General features: G+C 47.9%; 1 protein-coding gene across 1 annotated transcript in view; it reads left to right on the plus strand.

Moving 5' to 3' along the window:
* The window catches only part of COCH (cochlin), a 145,676-nt gene extending 128,608 nt beyond the window's left edge, over positions 1 to 17,068 (plus strand). The window contains exon 12 of the mRNA XM_077464797.1: positions 15,962 to 17,068. Coding sequence (XP_077320923.1) covers positions 15,962 to 16,137 — 176 coding nt within the window. The 3' untranslated portion in view covers positions 16,138 to 17,068. The remainder of the gene's footprint in view (positions 1 to 15,961) is intronic.
* The last annotated feature ends 401 nt before the right edge of the window (positions 17,069 to 17,469 follow it).

The following is a 17,469-nucleotide window of genomic DNA, read 5'->3' on the forward strand; positions in this document are numbered from 1 at the left end:
CACTTGGCTCTACCCCTGACTCCACCCCCTCTGCCCTGCCCATGTATACCCTACCTTTTTTAATGAAGCCGAGAACGGCCGAAAGCCACCAAGAACAGCCGAGAGCTACCGAGCACCGCCGAGATACACAGAACATCTGCTCTGTATCTCAGCGGCACCATTTTTAAATGGCAAGGCTGCAATGAAAGCCTGCAACGACACTGACAAGGCTGCAATGCAAGGCTGCAGATGACACTGACAAGGCTGAAGATGGCCGAAAGCCGACGAGAACGGCCAAGAGCTACAGAGCGCTGCCAAGATACACAGAACATCCGCTCTGTATCTCGGCTGGACCATTTTTAAATGGCAAGGCTGCAATGAAAGCCTGCAACGACACTGACAAGGCTGCAATGCAAGGCTGCAGATGACACTGACAAGGCTGAAGATGGACACTGATTAGCACTTTACCTTTCGGTTTTGTGGAGGTTTTCGGCCGCTAGCAGGGCGATTTTAACCTCCACTAGTGGGCAAAAAAGGGTTAAAATGACCCGCAAAGCACTGCTGCAGCGGCGCTTTGCCAGCGGTGCTCATTCAGTTCAATGGGCAGGGGCAGTGAAGGAGTGGTGCATACATCGCTCCACTGCTCCAAAGATGCTGCTTGCAGGAGTTTTATTTTTTTTTATTTTTTTCAATTAACGTTTTTTTATTAGAATATACAACAAAATCAGAAACATTACATGCCGAGGGCACAGCGGCAGGGTGAGCATACAAAATAGAACTGTCAAATGTGGAAACCACTGTGCCCAGTTGAAGAGAAAGAATCAGCAATCACTGGCATTATAGGCCCTCCTGAAGCAATTGGCAGGGAACACAGAGTAGCAACTCGTAGCTCACGTTTTTAGTAACAAAAAGGAGTAACAAGAGAAGAAGAAGAAGGGAATGGGGAAGTAGAAGTGAGAGAAGAAAAGGGAGGGGGAAGAAAAGAAGGGGAGGGGAAGAGATTAGGAGGGTAGGTATATTAGCATCTCGGCCTCCAGGCCAGCTCACCTTGTGTCCTCCCGAAGATGCCAGCGCTCCCAGACCACGCCGTGCTCGTCCAGCTTGTCCCTCACCCTAGCCGTCAACTTTTCCATCAGTTCAACATGCTTAATTCTGGTGTACAGGTCCTCTTGGGGTGGGGGTGTATTTTTTTTCCAATTTAGAGCTATCAGACAGCGGGCAGCTGTGAGTATGTGCCGAAGTAACTTCCTGGACGGCTTGGCCATCTTCGGGTGCGATAAGCCAAGCAAGAAAAATTGTGGTGTAAAGGGTATAGGTGTGTCAAAGAGGCAGTCACGTCCAGTAGATATAGAAGAGAGAGACTCTGTCGCGCTGGCATCGCCAACACCGGTCGGAGGTGGAGGGGTATATTTTATGGAGGAGGTCCGGGGTCTGATACCAAAAATAGAGGATCTTATAAGAATTTTCTTTATAGAGAGTGCATATCGAGCTTTTGGCTGCCTGCCTCCAGACTATCTGCCACGCCTCCATCGGGAGTACCTCCCCCAGCTCTCTCTCCCATCTCAACATGTGTGCGTGTTTTCCCTTCGTGTCCATTGGGATTGCATTAAGAAGTTGGTATATGTCAGATATGAGACCCCTACGGTTACATCCCTCGAGTATTATCCATTCAAATAAAGTTGGAGGAGAGAATTGCAGGGTAGGGGCTATAGTCTGGGCAAAGTGTCTAATCTGGAGGTAACTAAAGAGGGTTCGGCTTGGTAGGTCAAATTTGGTCTTGAGCTCCGGGAACGGCAGCAGCCTGCTGGTTACAGGATGAACCAAGTGGCCGAAGTGGAACAGATTTCTAGAGGCCCAGGGCCAGGACATCTGGTGAGTGAGGCTGGCTGGGATCTCGGGATTGTAGAGAAACAAATTCATGACCGAACATTTAGATTGCAGTAGCCCGAAGCTAGACAACCTGCGTCAGAGCTGTCGAAGGTGGGACATTGGACCCAACAGTCGGTCGGGAGGCACCGTCACGTGCATGTTCCATAAAAGGCTGTTGGGGTGAATTGGGGCCAACCATATTTTCTCAATTTGCGACCATTTATTGTAGGACCGCTGTGGGAACCACGCAAGGATCCCCCGTAATTGGGATGCCTGATAGTATTTCACTAGATTCGGGAATGCCAAGCCCCCATCGGCCCGGGACGCGGTCATAACGGAGCTTGGTATTCTATGTTTCCGATGGTTCCAGACATAGCTCAACGCGTCCCCTTGAAGTTTCCGTAAGTGGGCATAGGGGATGGGTAGAGTTTGAAAGAGATAGAGGAGCTTCGGCAAGATAACCATCTTAATAGATGCGATACTGACCAGAAGAGAGATCCGGTGGGGCCTCCATTTTTGGAGAAGGGCTCTTATCGAACTGTACAGGGGTGGGAAGTTGGCGTGGTATAAAGTGCTATAGGATGGAGTAATATAGACCCCCAAGTATTTAATGGAGGCGGCTTCCCATCTGTAAGGGAAGGTGGACTGCAGGTGATCAACCTCCGCTGCCGGAATATTCAGGGGGATGGCTGCGGATTTTGTTGCATTTATCTTGTACCCTGATAGTGCTCCATATGCAGCCAACTCTGCGTGAAGGTTGGGCAGGGAGATCCTGGGGTGGGTCAATGTCAGAATGACATCGTCCGCAAACACCTTAAATTCCTCACCTCTCACCGACACCCTTAATATCCGGGTTGCCCCTAATGGCTGCCGCCAGCGGCTCCACACACAGTGCAAAAAGCAAAGGAGAGAGGGGGCATCCCTGGCGGGTACCATTAGTCACCCAGAATACGGGTGAAGTAGCAAATGGGGTTTTAACTTGAGATGTAGGAGCAGTATAGAGATTAATTACTGCCTGCAGGAAGGATCCCGTGAAGCCCAGGTGCCGCAGTGTGGCTATCATAAAGGACCAGCTCAGGCGATCGAACGACTTCTCGGCGTCGAGACTCAGAAGTACCGATTCCATGCCTTCCCTATTGGCTACGTCAATTAAGTCAATGACTTTCCGAGTATTGTCCCCCGCCTGACGCAAGGGGACAAAACCCACCTGGTCCTTATGAATTAAAGCGGGGAGGAGTGCGTTCAATCTATTCGAGAGGATTTTAGTGAATATTTTCAAGTCAGAGTCAAGCAGGGCGATGGGTCTGTAGCTGGCGCATAGCGCTGGGTCTTTGTCCGGCTTCGGGATCAGGGATATAAAGGATCTCTGCATGTCGCTAGGGACCGGAGTTTGGTGGAGAAAGGCATTGTATAGTTTAGTCATGTGGGGGCTAAGTAGGGGAAGGAAGGCCTTGTAATATTCATACGGTAGTCCGTCCGGACCGGGGGACTTATGGGCGGGCAGGCCTTTCACTGTCTCCTCCAGTTCCTTCGCCGTAATAGAGGCATTAAGACCTAGTAAGTCTTCCGTCCGCAGTCGGGGCAGTTTCACGCGCTCTTGGTAATGAGTAATATGGTCCGCCACGTCAGGCGACGAGGGATTGTGCGATATCTCGGCTTTATTATAGAGATCCGTGTAATAGTCAGAGAAGGCATTTACAATTTCCTGGGGATGGGTCAAAAGAACACCTCGCCTGTCCTTAATCTGGTGGGGCGTAGACATATGCGTTCGTTCCGCCAGTTTACGGGCCAGGAGTGACTGTGCTTTGTTGCCCTTATCGTAGTACACCTGTTTTAAGCGGACCAGGGCTTTTTCTACCTGGCCCATGGTTAAGTCCTGAAGGGTTGCCCGTATACGAACGATCCGTCAGAGGAGTGGGATAGAAGGGGAGTCTTGGAGTTTCACCTCCAAGGACTTTAGTTTTATGGTAGCCATCTGTTCGGCTGCCCTGGCATCCTTCTTCATAGCCGAAGAAAGGGCAATACAGCGGCCCCGGAGGACAGCCTTATGGGCCGACCATAAGGTCTGGAGCGAGACGTCAGGGGTGTCGTTTTCCCTAAAGTAGTTCGGTTCGGTTTTGGATGGGGGGTGCTGTAGAAGAAAGTTGTTTAGCCGCCAGTTACATGGCCGTCGTATAGGAGTACCGAGGTTCAGCGAGAGAGCGACGGGGGCATGATCCGACCATGAGATAGGGAGAATCTGCGCCGAATCGACAATACGTAGTGCATTGTTGTTTACAAAAAAGTAATCGATACGGGAGTGGGTTTGATGGGGGCAGAGTAGAAGGTATATCGGCGGTCGGTCGGATGAAGGGCCCTCCAAGCGTCAAAAAGACCAAGTCTCCTAATCAGCTGGCGGAATAGTTTGGAGTCCCTAAGGGCCCGTGCCTGTGGGGTTTGAGGGGTCACTGCCAGGCGGTCATGGACAGCAGAGTGGGATAGATTAAAGTCTCCTCCTAGCACAAGAAGGTCTGAGGGCGTGCGGGATAGCCGGGTAAGAACCTTAGCCAGAAAGCTATGTTGGCGCGTGTTTGGAGCGTACAGGGCGCATAGGGTAATGGCCTGCGCTTGCCAGGTGCCTTGAAGAATGATGAAGTGGCCAAGTGGGTCGAGATATACGCTGGAGCAGGTAAAGGGGGCCCCTTTTTTAAAAAGGATAGCGACCCCCGCTCTCTTTTGCGGGTTAAAAGCCTGGTAGGCCTGTGGGTAGTGACTGGATGCGAATCCAAAAGAGTCCCCCTTGTTAAATTGTGTTTCCTGAACCATAATGATATCGGCCAGTGACTGACGGAATTCCCGGAGCGCCAGATGTCTTTTTTTTTTGTTTGAGTTAAGCCTGTGGACATTTAGTGATAGTACCTTAGCCATTGTCATATAGGGAGTAGATAGGAAGCATACTTAGTTGAGGCCAATAGTAGCAGAGCGTGATCCGGGAGCGCGGAATCCAGGGGAGGAAGTCAGGCGGTGTGCCAGATAAGGAGGACCATAGAGCAGGAGGGGGTAGAAGCCTAGGGTAAAGGAAAAGAGTTAAGCCGCGTACACACGGGCGGACTGTATGGCCAACTTAGTCCGTCAGACAATCCGACGGACAGTCCATCCTACTTTCGAATGAACGGACTTGACCACACATGATGAACAAACAGTCCGTCAAAAGCTTGCGCGATGACGTGTACAGCACGTACGACGGGACTAGAAATAGGACGTCCAATACACAGCAATGCAACCTTTGGCCGTGTAAATCCTTTCTGAGCATGCGCCATACTTAGTCCGTCGAACTAGCCTACTCACGAGCGGACTGTCCGCTGAAACCAAAGTTGGACGGACAATATTACGGAAATTCCGAAATACTTAGTCCGCCAGACTGCACGCTGAAAAAGTCCGCTGAAGCCCACACACGAGCGGACTGTCCGCTTAAATGTGTTTCGACGGACTAAGTTGGCCAGACAGTCCGCCCGTGTGTACGCGGCTTAAGAATACATACACAATTAAATAATAACACAGTCATTTACATTCTGGCCTACAGGGACCGAGATGTCCCAGGGCCAAGTTCCAATTGGGCTCCCCGGCTGGGCTCCCCGGGTCTCCCTCCCAAAAAGTAAGGGGGGTAAAGAATCCGGGGAGGGAGGTCCCAGATAGGGAGGCCTGGAAAAACAGGAGTCTAAAGAGGAATGCAAAAACAGTTGACAAAAACACCCAAAAAAAACAAAAGGGGGAAAAAAAAGGGGGGGGAGGGGGAGGCAGGGAACTATCAGGTGGCTAACCATGGGGGGGTGGGTAACTCCGAAACCGGCCTGTCCGAAAGGAGTCCAGGGCCAGCCCAGTTCATGTAGCAGGGGTAGGTAGGCTGTAGGCCAACGGGGGGCACAAGAGAAAAAAACAAGACAAAAAAAGAAAAAAGGAACGTAGTGGTGTTTGTGGGAGCTCAGGAGGACAGGTTCGTTGTGGACGATGTCGGGTTGGGAGGGTAGAAAAAGCAGTGTTCTGCATGGCTCCTCCAGAGAGCTCATCCCATTCTGTGTTTGGGGGGTCTGCGCTGGTGCTCAGGACCCCTGGAGCGTTTAGTGGAGGGGACCCTCTGCCAGACCACTGGCGGTGGAGGCGGCGTGGCCAGCAGGTCCCAGGCAGGCAAGTTGGGGGCGGGGATCTCCAAAGCATCACAGGAGGAGTCCAGATCTTCCGGATAACGTAGAATGGCCGACTTCCCCTGGTGTTTAGCGGTCAAGCTGAAGGGGTAGCCCCACCTGTAGGCAATACTCTTGTTTTGGAGTGTGCGCAGAAGAGGCTGCAGTAATCTGCGCTTTTGGAGCGTGATCCAGGAAAGATCTGGGTATATCTGCAGTGGGGAGTTATCAAAGGTAAGGTTACGGATGGAACGTGCTTTCCGCATGATATCTTCTTTCAGGGGAAAAGAGTGGACCCGACAGATAATGTCCCGAGGTTGCGATGAGGAGCCTTTAGGGCGAAGGGCTCGGTGGACTCTGTCCATTTCAATAGGTTTGTCTGCGGGCTCTCCCAGCATTTCGTTGAACAACTCTTGTAGCGTAGAATGAAGGTCTTCAGTACCTTTCCGATTCTGGGAGGCCACGGGCACGGATGTTGTTTCTGCGCCCCCTATTGTCCAAGTCCTCCACTTGGCGCTGCAGTTCCCGGAGCATAAGGCGGTGGTCTGATCTCTGCATTTGGGTCTGGTGGACTGTCAGCTTTGTGTCTTGTAACTATTCTTCCACCATTTCCACCCGGTCTGTCAAGTGCTTGAGGCCGGCATGTAAAGATTGGATTTCAGCTCGGCATGTGACTTGCACGTCAGCAATAAGTTGCTTGCTTGATTGTCCTTAGTTGGGATCGCTTGTAAATAAGCTTGCCAATGAGAGTCCAGTCCTGCGTTCTGACCTCGGGTCGCAGGGGCAGGAGGAAGAGGCATCTGGGGACCACAGCATGGGGACCTCGGTGCTGGAGGCGGGGTGGAGAGGGTCGGGGGTCCCACGGCTCAGACCAGGCCTCTCCGTGAGGAGACATCACCGATGACTCCGGGGGGTCTCTTCCTCGGGTTGATGGGGGAGCTTGTGAGGGGGGTGTGAGCACGCGCCCCCTTGACTCACTGTGGTCTCTGGAGCGTTGGGGCCTTTGGTGCAGTGGGGCCTGGCCACTCAGAAAACTGCCCCCGTCCCCCTGTCGAAGCAGATGTCATCGGGGGGTACTTGGGGTGCATCAGCTCTGGGAAGTCCTCCAGCCCTGCAGACAAATCCGGGGGGGGGGGGGCTTCTTGCAGCAAGGGCCCCCGGGTCTGAGCAAGTGCGGAACAGCTTGGGGAAAGCTGCAGTACACTGTGTGTACTATGACGGAGGCTGCGGCGTGGGCTGGCTTCCGGATGGGTGGATGGTGGGCCGGGTGAGTAGGGGGAGGCATGCTGAGGGTGCACCCTCCGGTGGGGGTCGGCCGGGTCCAGAGAGCTGTGCCTGGGAGAAGCGTCCCGCCCTGGGGAGCTGTGAGGGCCAGCGGGTGGCGGTGTGCAGTGCTTATGGTGCATGGCTGTGGCGGTCGGCGCCATCTTGGGACTCCCCTGAGGTCGTGGTGCGGCCTTGTCCCCTGGATGGTCGGGTGAGGAGCCGGGGGGATAGGGGGGTCATATTGATGACCCCCTGGAGCATATCAGCCGGTGCTGGGAATCCGCGGGTGGTATCCCCGCTGTGCCGCGGGGAGCTCATGGTGGAGAGCGGCGGCGGCGTAGAGGGCTGGTGTAGCGTGGCAGCGGCCGGCGCCATCTTGCCACTCCCGTCCAGGGAGTCTTCGGGCGGGATAAAATAGCCCCGGAACGCTGCCGAGGAGCCCGGAGGCGGTTGCGATGACCCCCAGGTGGATGTGGAGCGGGTGGTCCGTGAGCGGCCCATGAATGCTGGCTGTGGCCCCCGTTTTTGGCCTGTGTAACGCTGGGCTGGACAGGAGCTCTTAAGCTAAGCGTCCGTCCAGGTCGGCTTCCGGTCACGCCCCCCAGGAGTTTTTTTTTTTTGAAAACTGACATTTTATTGAAATTTCAAGTGAAACAAAGAAATCAAAGAAGGAACAATAAGGCACAGGTAATAAAAGTAAGCGGTCACAGACCACAGTAAGCAAAGGCAAAGAATACAGCATTGCATCAACTCAAGCATTACAGTACAATGCAGGGATGGACTGGGACAAAAATTTGGCCCTGGACTTCATCCAGACCGGCCCACTTTCATTTTGCAAACACACACAAAACAGTATATAAACTATACGCAATGGTGCAAAAAAAATAAAATAAAATAAGTAAAATCATTTCACTGTAAGTATAAACAGCTTTTTTTTGTATTATTTAGAGAAAAATATGCTTTCCAACATAACAGACGCCTTTAGCATTTAATGTGTAAGTTACACTCCGTTCAATGGCAGGTGTCATAAATAAGGAAAACGGTTATACCAGTGGTTAGTCATTAATGCATCAGTGACCAGTGGCAATACATTCATTCATCATCAGTGATCATGACCAACAGAGAGAGTACATTAACTCATCAGTGACCATGACTACCAGTGGCCATAAATTCATTCATCAGTGACCATGAACAGCAGTGGCACTAGCAAATTCATTTATTAGTAACTGTGACCAGTGACATTCAATTATTCATCAGTTACCGTGGCCAGTGGCATTAAATTATTAATCAGTTACCGTGGCCAGTTGCATTCAATTATTCATCTGTTACCATGGCCAGTGCCATTAAATTATTCATCAGTTATCGTGGCCAGTGGCATTCAATTCTTCATCAGTTACCGTGGCCAGTGGCATTCAATTATTCACCAGTTACCATGGCCAGTGGCATTCAATCATTCATCAGTTACCATGGCCAGTGGCATTCAATTATTCATCAGTTACCGTGGCCAGTGGCATTCAATTATTCATCAGTTACCGTAGCCAGTGGCATTAAATTATTAATCAGTTACCGTGGCCAGTTACATTCAATTATTCATCAGTTACCGTGGCCAGTGGCATTAAATTATTCATCAGTTACCATGACCAGTGGCATTAAATTAATATTAATGCCACTGGTCACGCTAACTGATTAATAATTTAATGCCGCTGGTCAATTATTCATTTAATGCCACTGGTCATAGTAACTGATGACTAATTTAATGCCACTGGTCACAGTAACTGCTTAATAATCAGTTACTGTGACCAGTGGCATTAAATTATTTATCAGTTACCATGACCAGTGGCAGTACATTTACCCCTACCCCCCCCCCCCCCCCCATGCTGCATATTACAGAAATCAGACACTGACAGTAAAAGACTCAGCTTGTTATTAATCATGCAGCCTGCATCCCATATAGCATCTGATTAGCTTATTTAGTGTTTTTACTTGTTACTTGAATCACACTGTCGACTTTGTCCCTGTCTGTTTTGCTGTCTGGACTTGCTGCAAGGAATTTTCAGGTTCCTCCTCCTCCTCCTCAGCGGCGCTGGCTCCTCTTGGTTGCAGTCTTGCAGGCAGCTGAGTTTGAGCAGCCGCTCGCTACGCTCCTCCTATATCCCCGGGCCGCTTCCCCCTCCCCGGCCGTGAGTGACGTCACGGCGCCGGAACAAGGAGGTCGTAATGTTAGGGGGAGTTACAAATGAGTTCCAGCATCACGATGATGGTGCTTGTGTGCCGCCGCCGCCGGGTGCAGGAGCGGAGCCAGCCAGCGTTACACTGACAACCGGCCCACTGAGCCAATCGGCCCACCGGGAAACTCCCGGTAGTCCCGATGGCCAGTACAGGCCTGGTACAATGACACTCAGTTACCGGGAGAGTTAGATTCCTGCAGCCTGCTACCTGTCAATTTAACAAACCTTTCTGTGACCAAAAAAAAGAAGGGAGCTTAAGGAGAAAGAAGGAAAATAGGAAAGGTGAACAAAAACACGAAGAATCATGCGAACAGCCCTAGAACGGGAGAGAAAAGGTGCAGATTAGATAGAGAAGAAGAAAGAAATGAAAAGGGAAGTAGAAGAGAGAAAAGTAAAGTAAAGGACGCCCATCCAACCAACCGACCCCGCGCCCCCTCCACCTCCACACTCAGAAGGCGGGTGCCTCCATCTTATCCCAAAGATCCCATACCTTATTATGTTTGTCAAGCGTGTTATTTAGGGAAGCTGTAAGATATTCCATACGCCTGACATCTCTAATTCTAGTGTGTAACTCAACTAGTGACGGAATTTCCCGTTTCTTCCATTTTAGGGCAATTAGGCAGCGCCCAGCCGTCAGCACGTGGGCAAGTAGGGTTTGGGAGAATCGGGAGAATGTGGGGGGAGGGAGGCCCAGGAGAAACAGCTTGGGGTCTAATGGTATTTGTGCTTCAAAAATGGTACATAATAGGGCCCTAACCATTTCCCAATAGGGGACAACTCGCGAACATGTCCAGTAAATATGGAACAGTGTCCCAACTGCACTGCGGCAGCGCCAACAGCGGGAGTCCGCGGAGGGGTAAATAGAATGGAGCAGGGACGGAGTTTGATACCAATGCAGCATAACCTTGTATTGATTTTCCTGATATAAAGTGCAAACGGAGCTTTTAGCTGCTCGTGACCACACCCGCTGCCATGTCTCCAAGGGCACGGCCTCCCCCAAGTCCCTGTCCCATTTATCCATATACGCGTGCCGCGGTCCCGTCAAAGAGGAATCCGCTATTAGAATTTGGTAGGTACGTGAGATCATGCCCTTCGGAGATGAGCCCTCCAGGCATACTTTTTCAAACTCAGTTAAAGGGGAGAATTGTAGGGTCGGTGTAAAAGATTGTGCGAAATGGCGGATCTGCAGGTAGCTATAGAATGCTTGTTTAGGTAAATCATATAAATCCTTTAATTCCTGGAATGATCTAAGTAACTTAGTCCTAGTGTCCACCAGCTGACCAAAACGAAATAGACCTCTACTAAACCAGGGTTGGGACATTCGAGATGTCAGACTGTCCGGAACAGTGGGAGTAAACAAAAAAGAGGTGGCCAGGGAGGTTGTGGAGGACAGCGGATATACTTTTTTGGAGCGGAGCCATAGAGTGCGAACCAGCGCTATTGGTCCCAATGATTGATATTTACTAAGGCTAATTTCCGTACTCCACAACATGGAGTTAGGATGCGTAGGGGCCAACCACAGCTTCTCGATTTGAGACCATCGGTTATAGGCGTGTAGCGTACTCCACGAAGCTATCGGTCTAAGTTGGGCCGCTAAATAATATTTGGCTATATTGGGGAAGGCAAGACCCCCCTGATTCCGTGGGGCAAATAGTACAGACCGTGCTAACCGGTGCCTTCCATAGTTCCAAAAAAACCGTAGAAGGTCACCCTGGAGCGTCTTAAGGTGCGCCAGAGGGATTGGAATGGGTAGAGTCTCGAAGAGGTAGAGAAGTCTAGGGAGGATTGCCATCTTAATGGTCGCTAACCTGCCAAAGAGGGACAATTTTAGTAATTTCCATTTGGCCAGGGACGCCCTAATGTCCTTAAAAAGTTGGGGGAAATTAGCTTTATATAGAGTCTCATAGGACGGAGTAAGATGTACCCCCAGATATTTTAGAGAGGATGTCTTCCAAGCGTAGTGAAAGGAGTGAGATAGAGTGGACAATGTCCTCGGGGTCATATTAAGGGGAAGGGCTTCTGTCTTTGAATTATTGATTTTGTAGCCCGAGAGAAGGCTGTAAGTGTCCAATTCCTTATGGAGATTCGGCAGGGAAATATGCGGCTGAGTCAACGATAGAAGGACATCATCCGCAAACAGGGACACTTTAAAGTCCCTTGTCCGGACCGGGATGCCATGAATGTACGGGCAGCAAGGGGTTCGATGCACAGGGCATACAAGAGAGGGGATAGAGGGCATCCCTGCCGAGTTCCATTAGTGATAGGTAGCGCGGGAGAAAGGGCAAACTGGGTCCTAACCAGGGTCAGCGGGGACGAGTAGAGGTGAGAAATAGCCTGGAGGAAAGGGCCGTCCACCCCCGCCCTCCGGAGCGTGGCGAACAGGAAGGGCCAACCTAGCCTATCGAAGGCCTTTTCAGCATCCAAACTAAGGAGTATTGCTTCCGTATTGTTCCTGTTCGCCACCTCCACGAGGTCAATCACTCTCCTGGTATTATCCCCTGCCTGACGGCCGGGGATGAACCCCACTTGGTCTTTATGTATCAATGAGGGCATAAAAGCATTCAGTCTGTTGGCCAATAACTTAGTAAAAATTTTTAAATCCGAATTTAGGAGAGCTATTGGCCTATAATTAGAGCATAGAGTGTGGTCTTTCCCAGGTTTGGGAAGCATGGTCAGGAAGGACGTTTGCATATCCCTCGGAATGGTTGTCGTGCACATGAAAGCATTAAATAGTGAAGTAAGTCGGGGAAGCAGGATCGGCAGAAAAGATTTATAGTAAAGGTAAGGCAGGCCATCAGGCCCAGGAGCCTTGTTGTTAGGGAGGGCTTTAATTATGTCCTCTACTTCCTCATCTACAATTGGGGAGTTAAGGCTAGTTAGAGCCGTGGGAGAGAGCCTTGGGAGGTCACAGTCTGACAAATATTCGTCAATTGCTTGGGCCAAAGCGGGCGTCGGAGGGTTATGGGGAACGCTCGGGTCGTTGTAAAGGGCGGAATAATAATCATGGAAAAGTTGGGTGATTTTAGAAGGGTGGGATTGTAAAGTGCCAGTCGCATCTTTGATGGAGACGGGTGAGGTGACCGCAGTCCTCTCACGGAGTTGCCTTGCTAAAAGTGTATGGGATTTGTTTGCTTTATCATAGAAAGTTTGTCTCAGACGAAGAAGAGCCTTCTCCGTCTTCCCAACCTCTAGGTCCCGTAAGCTCGCCCTGGTGCTTACTAAAGCCCTAAGCGTTTGGACCGTAGGGGATCGCAGGAGGCTGGCCTCCAGATCATGTAACCTGCTGAGCAGAAGCTGTCTCGCCTTGTTTGCATTCCGCTTCAGGGCCATAGATAGCGCAAAACACTGACCTCTAAACACTGCCTTGTGGCCCTCCCACACCGAGGTCAGAGACACCTCAGGAGAGGTATTTTCGGCGAAGTAGAGCCTCAGAGTACGCTCCAATTCAGACCGGGAAGGATCATGTTTAAGTAAAAATTCATTAAGCCGCCAGTGGCAAGCACGTGAGGAGCCTGGGGCAAGGACCAGTGATAGAGTAATTGGCGCATGATCAGACCACGAAATCGCTTGAATGTCCGAACCCGTGCATATGCGGAGCGTGGGGGCGTTTACAAAGAAATTATCAATGCAGGAGTGGGACTTGTGAGGGTGAGAATAAAACGTGAACTGTTTAGCGGATGGGTACTTTGTGCGCCATGCGTCAAACAGGGCATACTTTCTGGTCAGCTGGCGGAACGAGGCGGATTTCCTATCATCCATAACACCGGCCAGGAGTTTTTTTTAACGTCCTGCAAGCACACTGCTCCTGTGTGAAAGCCCTCTGGCTTTCACACTGAAGAGACAGGAGACGCACTTTACAGGCACTATTGTTAGCACTGTAGCGCCTGTAAAGTGCCTCAGTGTGAAAGAGGTCTTAATGATTGCAGTACTACACTAATTTGTGTCTTTTATGTCTAAGTTTAATTCAGCATTAGGTTACACAATACACTAGTGTACACATAATATATAAAAATGGAACACGCCTCCTCTCTGCGTGCTTAAGGATGGCCCCTCAAGAGGGTGTGGCAGGCTAGCATTTAACTCTTTTGCGCCCTAACATTTTAATCTTTTTTTTATTATAGATTTTTAGTAAATTCTTGAGGGAGGGTTAGAGGCATAGGATACACAAAAATTAACAAAACAGCTAAGGTCTTCTAGTAAAAGTTCATACTGCTGGCCCTTTATGAGCAGTCAAGCACATTGAAATGATTCTATGAAAGCAGTCACTGTCTGTGGTTTAAGATCAATAGATCTTCCTCTTTCTCTAAGTAGATTCTATTCCCTTTTCATCTATGCGAGCAGCCACAGGAAACTTCAATTTTATGTAGTGAAATTTTGTTGCATTGTCCACTGGCAGCAAACTCTCCCAAGCTTACGAGCCAGGGCAAACTTCAGCACAGCAAACTTCTCTAAAGATGCTGCATACAGGCAGTCAGGCTCCTGCTTTTTTTTGTTTGTTGTTGGATGTACCCTCCAGCAGAGCAGCTAAAACTCCCTAGGATGTTTTCACTGTGGCATCCACACGATGAAAAAGGCCAAGAGGAAAGACACCTTTGGAAGCTTTGCACAAAATATTTATCACTATTATTTCCTCGGCTCACACCACTGGATTAAAACCCTCAATAGTCAGGGGCAGTTAAATATTCATAATGCAAATTCTACCTCTCACTTTAACCACTAGAGACAACTTAACTGCAGCAGGCAAGATTCATTAACATCCTAAACATAGGAAAAACCTACCAAGCACTGAAGATTGAAAAAAATAAATAAAAAAATAAAAAGTGGACGGTTAAAGCTTAGCTGCAAAAACAACACTGGATTTCTGGCACGTTCCCGAAATATAAGACTTCCATTGGTTGTGCTCTCAGCAAACTGTCAAACTGTTCAATGGCTGGTGTCATAACTGATCACATGTGCAGCATCATGACACTTGTAGATTAAACAGAGGCCAAGATGGCAGCTTCCTTAGCGGAAAATGATAGGGTTGTTTACTTACACTTTAACTAGGGGCACTCCAGCTGAAGGCAGGGTCTGAACCGTAGCTTGAAAAGCCAAGCTGGTCTTCAAAATGCCTTTAAAAGGGTAGGTTGGATAACTTTATTACTTTGATCAGCCAGCAACCTTAATGACCTGCCAGCTCCAGCAGTTCATCCTCCTGAGCCAGTGTGGTACCACACTGTTTTTTAGCATAGACCTCAATGCAAGAAATGCAATCTACAGGTAGGTGGATTCTCCATTGCGGCCCATGAAGGAAAGCTGTACGTGTGCAATATGCCGTGGCCCCCCCAGATTAAGAATATGACTGCAAAACTGTCAGAGCCAGACCAGACCTTGGTGGGTGAAAGGGTTTGCTGGCTGCGCTGTGGTTGGTAGAAGTGGGCGAGGAGGAGTAGGTTGGCAAAAACTTTCTATCAGTAAAGTAACCCTTTCAGCACAAAATCAGAAATGTTTCAAGGATTCTAGCTTCCGGGAAATTTTCAGGAGAAAGTTAAAGTATGGTAGTGATAAAAACAGTAAAGTGCCTGAAATCTGGGGCAACAAAGGTCCACACTGACATAACTCTTGGTAACAAAGTCAAAAGAGCAATACACTGCACTTACTCATTGTATTGCCTTAGATATGCCCAAATATACCAGTGGAGATCCCCATATGTCTGCCAGTAATTTGGTGGTGTGATATTCCTCATGGGCAGCACTTTCGTAATCATGTACCTGGAAGCTGTCTCTACCAGGAGACTGTGTGAAATTATCAGTTTCAGTGGAACAAAGTTCCAGACAGGACAACTGCCACATAACTATGAAAACTTTCATTTTAACTACACACCTGCATTGTAACAAAGAGCAAGGCATGGTAGTGCATTGCCATACATTACAAAAAAAGGGTCATGTCCAAAAGTGGATATGCGGGGGTACTTTGGCAGCCAATTCAAAATAAATGAGCTGCCTTACTGCAGTAGAGTTAGTAGGAAGTTCATTATCGCATGGTGTATGTAATGTGCATAGCCCCTTGTTTTTTGGTTACTGTATACTGAACAAAAATAGCAGTACATTACAAAATGCTTCCTATAGCAGTTGCCAATTATTTTTTTTAATTACACTGCAGTACAAAATAGTGAATATTTGCCTCCAAACATAGGCGTGTGACTGGGGAATCTCTGTTCTCGGTCCCTTTCTCTGCTATTTTACCAAAGTTCCTAAATGGGGCTCCAAAAAGAAATTTAAAGAAATATTGTAAAGAAATAATAAAAAATATCTAAAATTGTAAAACATAATAACAAAATGAAATAATAAAACCAAAAAACTACTGACACCGTCTACTGCACATGTATGTTTGAGCTTTGAGGTGCACACACACCTATGCCTGCAAACCTGGGACCTTGGAAAAGGACAGCTAATCATCAATATATTTTTGTTTTTATAGGTGTAACAGTGTATTCCGTAGGCGTAGCTTGGGCACCTCTCGACGACCTGAAGGACATGGCATCCGAACCCAAAAACTCTCATACCTTCTTCAGCAGAGAATTCCCAGGGCTGGAGCAAATTGTTCCTAGCATAATCCGTGGAATCTGCAGAGATTACCTGGATTCACAGAAGTGAGGTCATCTGACAAAACTATCCCCCAAGAGAGCACTGGCAAAGAGGTGGTTTATAAATACTGGTGAAGATGGGGGAAAAGAACGCAAAAAAGCAATATGCAGTACCTATAGACTACAGAAACGCACTGCATTTTCTTCTTTGCTAAATGTGTAGAATATAATCTTTATCTTCATCCACTTTTATGGGTTTTTTTTAAGACCATTGACACCGTCTTTTTTATACGTAAGAAAATATACAATCACAGTGAGCTCAGAATGTATTCAATCCTATTTCCCCTAATGCCAATTTAAATTCCAAATTCAGATGCCTCTTGCTATGTTTTTATAATTGAGATCATTCATTCACCTTTAGGTCCTCAAAAAGATAATGATCTGTACTATTAAAGGTTGAAAATAAATTAGCAGGTGCGCTCCTATTTTTTTCAGTTTCCCATTGATCAAATCTATTAACAGAAAAACCTTTTTGCATAACACAGGATTGTGGATGGCTCTGCAGTTGATCCCGCATTTTAAAAACTTGTGCATGTAATGCTTTAAAGCTGCATACTAAAAGATGGCCATTAGGTGGCACAATTGCACAAGTAATGCTTCACAGAACTTGGTATCCTAGACAGATGGGCTACAAATTATCTTCCTAATTAAAATAACAGGCAAGAAAAAATAAAATAAAGTTTGTATTACAACTGGTATTTTGTTAAGGTTAACATCCAGCAATATGGTTGTTAATTTGTTTGTATAGTGTTGCTTTCATTGTCGTTCTCATAATTACATCAGTATCTACATATTGTTTTACTGTTTATGGGAAGCTGTACCTGTATAGTACATCAATTTGTGTGTATATATATTTATATATTTGATAACTAAAGATTGATGTAACAGACCAAAGCACACAATTTTACATCAAATAAATGCCTTGGCTTTAAAAACCTTAAGTACTTTTTTTTTTTTTAGGACTTATGTTAGAACTAATTATAAATGAAGGATGCTCAAATCAGACATTGCATGGTCAGCTACTTGTAGCAGGCCTAAAGTCTTTCAAAATTAAAAATAGAGATCTTGGCTAAAAACAGATATCACAAAATAACTGCTGTAACCTGAAAGCAGAATTCTAGGATTCAAATAACTTTAAATAAATACAGTAAAACCTTGGATTGCGCGCATAATTAGTTCCAGAAACATGCTTATAATCCAAAGCACTTGTATATCAAAGCAAATTTCCCCATAAGAAATAATAGAAATTCAATGACCTGCCAAAACAGACCCTCTTCAGCTACCTCCAGATTAGACACTTTGCCCAGACTATAGCCCCTACCCTGTAATTTTCTCCTCCGTC

Source organism: Lithobates pipiens, unplaced genomic scaffold (genome assembly GCF_037356315.1).
Source record: "Lithobates pipiens isolate NorthernLeopardFrog02 unplaced genomic scaffold, aLitPip1_a1.2 Scaffold_30, whole genome shotgun sequence".
NCBI classification, from domain to species: Eukaryota; Metazoa; Chordata; class Amphibia; order Anura; family Ranidae; genus Lithobates; species Lithobates pipiens.